The 6,789-nt window shown below is 45.0% G+C and overlaps 1 protein-coding gene across 1 annotated transcript in view; it reads right to left on the bottom strand.

Moving 5' to 3' along the window:
* Sox30 (SRY-box transcription factor 30) overlaps positions 1-1,654 on the bottom strand; it is a 33,742-nt gene extending 32,088 nt beyond the window's left edge. Inside the window, exon 1 of the mRNA XM_021213936.1 lies at positions 573-1,654. Coding sequence (XP_021069595.1) covers positions 573-1,650 — 1,078 coding nt within the window. The 5' untranslated portion in view covers positions 1,651-1,654. The remainder of the gene's footprint in view (positions 1-572) is intronic.
* Positions 1,655-6,789: the final 5,135 nt, after the last annotated feature.

The raw sequence follows: 6,789 nt of genomic DNA, 5'->3' as shown, positions 1-6,789 counted from the left end.
TATCTATCTATCTATCTATCTATATATATATGCTTAGATATGTGCTTTAAATATATCTTTAAAATATATCTTAAATATAATCACTTCTTTAAAAAACCACTTGGCTTATTTTTATTATTTCTAAAAGCTTTAGTTATATGCTATATGTATATGTTTTCTTTCATTAGTTACCTTTAACCTCTATAGTCAATATAAACTATTTTTCTCAAACACTGGTATTTTTTATTTCTTTTTTTTTTTACTTCTTGATACACATAAACCTAAGATGCTACGATAGAAAATTTGATGTTACTTTTGTATAAACTGAGGAATCTGTATCATCTAACAAGGTGTTCTGTTGAGTCTACTACCTAAATCTGTTTACTAAGTCTTAAGAGTGATTTTTTTAAAAAAATATTGTGGCAATACTTAAGTATTTTACCGGTCTATGGGCAAATCAATCAGAAGCACTCCCTGTGCAGGCTAAGAATCATACCATGATTCTACTTTTCGAGCTTCAGCTCCTGAACTGCTGATACGTCTGTGCAACATAGACCTAACTGTGAAAGCCAGATTCCCCTGGCTTCTAATACCTGCATCTGAGGGCAGCACGGTGAGGGGGACATCTTTGGTTTCAATTTTTACAGAAGGTTCCAGCAAGGACTGCATTTTAATAGGCACTGGTGTCAAGGGGACTTTGGACAACCGAATCAACTCAGAAGGCGGAGGCCCCTGAAACTGGATACGGGCTCCAGGCGGGACGGTGTGGAGCGTCAAAGGGAACCTTAGGTCTTGCTGGTGTGGCCCAAAAGCACTGGTCGGCTGGGCCAGGATGGCCTCCTTGCTGCTGTGGACCAGGCCATTGGACGTGGCCTCCGTGTCCAGCCTATAATCGTCCCTGAGTCTGTCCGGCTCCTCCGTTTTGATGACTCCTTCTCCGATGGCCAGCAGGCTCCTGCCTTCCCCGCCTTTCAGCGCATCCCTCGGGGCCTCCTCTGCCTCCAGCTTGGCTTTCTTCTCGTCGCCTCGGCGGCCGTCGAGGGCCTTCCCGGTGCCATCCAACTTGGCGGCCCTCGAGGCTCTCGGGCCGGCCTCGGTGGTCCTCCGAGATCCCACCGACAGGTCCAAGCCCGTCCCCAGCTCCTGCTTCTCGGCCTTGACGAGCAGCGTCCGGGGCTGCATGGGGCGCAGCTCCGGCCTGCAGGGGCCCCCGTCGGCCGCCGCCGACTGCGGAGGCAACAGCAGCAGCTCGGGTCGCAGCTGCAGCAGGCGCGCCTGCGCCGACGAGGCGGCGGCCGCGGCGGCGGCGGCGGCGGCAGCGGCGGCCGCGGCGACGGCGCCCTCGTCGGGAGCCGGAGGAGACACCAGCGGTCCTCCGGGAGGCAGCAGCAGCACCGGTTCCGGCTTCACCTGCAGCAGGCGTCGCGTCCCGGCCGCCTGCGCACCCGCCGCCGCGGCCTCCCCGCACGACGAGGCCACCGCGGCGATGGCGGCCGCGGCCTGAGCCGACGGCGACCGGGAGCGCTCTGCGGCCGCGGCCCGGAAGGTGGCGGCCTCGACGGGCTGCGCGGGCGGAGCGGGGCGCAACGGGCGCGGAGGGGTGGGCCGCGGCGGTTGGCGCGGCGGCGGCGGCGGCGGCGGAGGCGGCGGCTCCGGCCTGGCTCTCTCCATGGGGGAGGGGGCCGCGGCCGGGATTGTGAGCTCAGCCGTTTGTTGGCGGCCTCCCCCTCCCCCTTTCGGTTAAGCCCCTTCCAAGGCCTTGGCTCCCCAGAACCCTACGCGCTCCACAGACGGGCTCGCCTCCGCCCAATCAGGAGCGGCCCGGAGGCCCCCGCCAGCCAATCACGGGCACGTTCCCCGGCTCCTCCCACCCTCCGCCACTAGCCGCGTGCGAGAACCCTGGAATCATCCGCCATAGCCCCGGCCGAAGCTCTTGGGTCCCATTTTTCCACGCCTCTTCACTCTCCCTCTCTTCCGGATTCTCTTTCGGCCCTTGTCCTTGGTTACCCCGCCCCCTCCTGGAGCGCGACAATGGCGTTGCCCAGGAAACCCTTCTGTTCCACGCCTATAAGGAGGACCTCCAGGGATGAAGACGCCGGCCTTTCTTGCGGGGGCCCGGGCTCACAGCCTTGTGAGTTCATAAAGCCGGAGTCTGATAGGCTCTTCTAGTCGTTCTCAAGTATAGGGACATCTGGAACTTATCACTGATCACATGAATTGATCTTACTGGACCTGGTGTTTGACTAGACATAACTATTTTATTAGTTGAATTTTCAATCTGCTTCCAAGATTCGACCCTGATTCATCCACTTTTTGAGGTCCCACCCGCCATTATTCTGCTTAAGCTTCCATCGTCCTCCACTAATTCCATATGGATGTTGCAGTACTCCCGGAGTCTTGCTCTTCGCCTATGTCCCACTACCTCCCGACTGCCAGTTGTTCTAAAAATACAAGTCAAACTTTGTCACATTTCCCCCAAATCTTTCTGCCGCTCACACTGGTTAAGAGATAAAAGTCCGAAATTCTTACCAGGCAGAGCCTGATAAACCTGGTTTAGTAGCTTAGGCTCTACCTACAATTTGAGTTTTCTACACTTCCACCACATTGCCCCCGACCCCATGTCCTTTTTCATCACAGGACGTTTTAGTAAGCCAAGCATTTATGTCTCTAACTCCCGTTTATTTTTCAAATTGGAGCTGAACCGGCATTTCAGAGAAATGACTCAGCATTCGTTCGAATCTCTTTTATGCACTCACACCTGATCACATCCTTTGAAGTGCTTGCTTTGTGTGATTATTCTGCGCCTCTTCCAGTTGATTGTTACCTCCTTTGGGAAAGAACTGCTTGTGTTTTGCTCATCAATTGAATCCCCAGTGCCGACTGTTGAGTAATTGTTCAATAAATGCTTATTGAATAAAGAAATAAGAACTGCCACAGCATAATAAAATAGTAATACTATGTATATTAAGGGCTCATTTTGAGTTTTGTTTTTCATGTGTGTGCCTCTTCTTTTAACAAGGAGTGTGTTTAGTTTTCATTCAATATTACCAAGTAAATGAGAAATTATCATTTACTGAATCACTAGACATCCTGACTAAAAGTTACAGATCTATCTTGAAGATGAACAGTATAGCCAAGGCAATCAGCGATGAATTCTTTCTGACGCTCTGTTGTCAGTTGTACTAAATATAAGTTAGTACATCTATATATGGAAGAACACAACGCAAACGGACAACTAAACCTGTAGAATGTGCTTAGGAGGTTCAGGCAGAAGGGATGTTACAAGTTTGAGGCCGGCCTGAGTTATCAGTTAAGAGTCCAACTCTGGCTACAATATGAGATCCTGCCTTAAATAGACCAAACTATACTAAACAAAACTGGATTTTTAAAAGCCTTTCTAGGTTCAACACCAGAGCGTCTCAAAAAAAAAAAAAAAAAAAAGTACTTAGCTTAAAGAATAGAACAGAATATAATTGTTACACTAAGAAGACATAAATATTTTTAAGCTTTATTTATTTATTATATGTAATTACACACATAGCTGTCTTCAGACACTCCAGAAGAGGGTGTCAGGTCTTGTTACAGATGGTTATGAGCCACCAAGTGGTTGCTGGGATTTGAACTCAGGACCTTTGGAAGAGCAGTCGGGTGCTCTTACCCACTGAGCCATCTCACCAGCCCGACATAAATATTTTTAAATTAAAAAAAAAAAAACCTACCAAGAAATGAGAAAAAGAACATGGCCTTTACTGAAGTAAAAGCTCCAATCAGTGTTGGAAATAAGGTTAACCGTCTATGTTGTCTACATAGTAATGAAAGGGAAGGATAAAGCAAAGCAGACACACCAAGCAAACAAAGATCAGGAGAGAATGAGAAAGTTATGTTAGTGTGTATTTTAACATAAGAAATGCAGTAGAGACTGGCAGGACATTTTATAATAACAAAAAAACTAGCTCATCAGAGCATAATACTTGCCAATACAGTAGCCACACAACCTTACTGCCCCAAGGCATGTGACACAAAACTGACTGAATGAAAAGGAGAAAGACTACCCAGCATTACATTGATACTTCAATATTTTTTAATTTTTAAAAATTACATTTATTTATTGTATGTGTGAGATGGTATAGTGTGTGTGTGTGTGTGTGTGTGTGTGTGTGTGTGTGTGTGTGTGTTGGGGCAGAGGGTTATATCCATGCCACAGTCTGTTTTCCCGGGAGCTCTGGTTGCTAGACTTGGTAGCAAATGCTTTTACCCACTGAGCCATCCTGCTGGCCCCTCAATATTTCTTTTTCATTAAGAGGTAACAAGGACTGGAATAGCAAATCAGAAAGATTTCAGAACAGCTGAGCAATGTTGCAGGATATTTGATCGCACTCAGATCTCTGAGATGTGTTGTTTACTGGAAAAAACTTTTTACTTGTAGTGTGGCTCAGCCTTGGCACACACCTTTAATCCCTGTGGCTGTAACATAGACATATCCTTAGTGCACACCTTTAATCCCAAACAATGAAGAAAAGTTAGTTTGTAGAAGGAGGTGCCCATGTTTGAAAGTGAGGTCCAAATGAGTGACACAAAGTGACAAATCAGAGGAAGATTTGACAAAATAGGATATGCCCAACTCAAGAAGAGAGAGAAAAGAGAGAACATCTTGGAGAGAGGAGGCACTTTTACTGGGGCGGTTGTACAGAGACAGGTTGAGGAGAGAGCAAGCTAGACGCAGATGAAGACTGAACTAGCCAGACAATGAGAAGGAGCCAGAAGCTTGTCAAAGCTAGTATGAGGCCAAGCAGAGCAAAAAGTCAGAGGCCAAGAGAGAAGCCATATAATCAGTCAGCTTAGAGAGAGGAGATTGAGCCAGAACAGCTGAGTTGAACCAGCCAGCCAGAGTTCAGAAAGAACAAGAAAGGGTGAACATATTCAGCAGTAAATCTCAGAAGCTGAAAACATTCTAGGCCTAGATAAGACCATGTGGAGACTAAAAGCTTCAAGGACCCTAAGTTAGCAGACTGAGGCAATAAACGTTGGCGATGACAATTACGTCAGGTTAATGAAAGTTACTTTTACAGATCAGTACTCTGTCAACAAGAATGCTCTACTCGGGCTGGAGAGATGGCTCAGCGGTTAAGAGCACTGACTGCTCTTCCAGAGGTCCTGAGTTCAATTCCCAGCAACCACATGGTGGCTCACAGCCATCTGTCATGGGGTCTGATGCCCTCTTCTGGTGTGTCTGAAAACAGCGATGTACTCAAATGAATTAAATAAACAAACAAAAAAATAAATAAATCTTAAAAAAAAAAAAAAAGAATGCTCTCCTCAGTAGTTTTCTACATACATTCTTTTGAGTTCAACTAAAATGTTCTCCAGGGACTGGACGCAGTGTCATAAAACAAGCAACATGGTACCTGTGAGAATCAAAGTTACACCATCTCTGGCCACATGAAATTAAATTACAGATCAATAAATAGCAGATGAAAATTATAAAAGTCTCACATGGTTTCTAAATAACTGATGGGGGTTACAGAAGAAATTGGAAAAAAAATTCTACCAAATCAAAATTAATGGAAAATAATTAGAGCAGCTCAAGGGAGAAAATTTATAAAAGATTCAAAAGGAACATTTAAAAATAAATAAGAAATATCCCTTAATTTAAGAAACTAAAAAAGGACCAATTTAAGTGAAGTAGAGAAACAGTATCATGGAAGAAATCAAACAACAGTAAAATAAGAGAGAAAGCCAATGAAACTTAGAATTTATTCTTTCATCTTTCAAAAGATCTAGGCCATTGATCTTATCAAGATAATAAGGAAAAAATGAAATAGATTGCAAGGTAAGTAATTAAAATGGGACCATCCTGAACACTGAGGAAAGACAAAAGTATTATGAAATACTATTGCAAACAACCTCTATCAACAGCTCATGCGAGCCCTTAGATGAAATGGCATGGTTCTCACTCAGAAATGATAGAATCCACCTTGGTGCCAATCAAGACAAAAATGGATTAAAAAAAAAATGTGGCAGATACGTACAGTGGGATTATTCAGTACTAGAGAAAAATGAAATCACTTCATTTGCAACAAATTTGAGAGAACTCAATATCTTGCTAAACCAGACTTGGACACGGCACAGTTTCTCCCACATGCACAATCTGGATTGAAAAGCGGAGAGACACGAAAATAGAAGGACGCTTCATTCAGAATAAGTTTTTCCATCAGAAACTGTCTTTTGCTTTGGTGATGAGATGAATAGATTTTATCAGCTCAGGGGGTGTTCCAAGACCAGAAAGGCAAGTTGGGAAAAGGAAGGGGCAATGAAATGGGAGGGAACAAGAGGGGAAACTAGGGGTGGCTATGATCAAAGTATACTGCATACTGGTATGAAAATGTTATCAGGGGACCTATTATTTTGCGCAAATGCTATGTACTAATAAAAAAAAAGCACACTTAGAGGTATGAAATCTAAGTATCTCTGTATCGAGTAATGGCACTAAATTATGCTGGCCATGGTGACACATACCTGCAATTCTGGCTCTCAAGGGGTTTTCCAAGAGTTTGCTAGGTTAAAACAGTTTTCACAATAATTTTGAGACAATATTCTTTGGACTGTATTATCCCATGAGTGTTTTCTAATTAGGAGTTGAAAGCCAGCTAGGGCTATATAATGACACCGTGCCTCAAGGATAGTAAGCCTCAGACTGGGGCCATAGCTCAGTTCGAGCCCAGTCAATTTGTTTTAAAAAGATTAAATTGAAGTATATCCGCCTGTGTCAGTCTGGCTATCTAATTAGTGCCCACACTAAGTATATGAGTG

Source organism: Mus pahari, chromosome 14 (assembly GCF_900095145.1).
Source record: "Mus pahari chromosome 14, PAHARI_EIJ_v1.1, whole genome shotgun sequence".
NCBI classification, from domain to species: Eukaryota; Metazoa; Chordata; class Mammalia; order Rodentia; family Muridae; genus Mus; species Mus pahari.
This window is presented reverse-complemented; position numbering and strand designations above follow the sequence as displayed.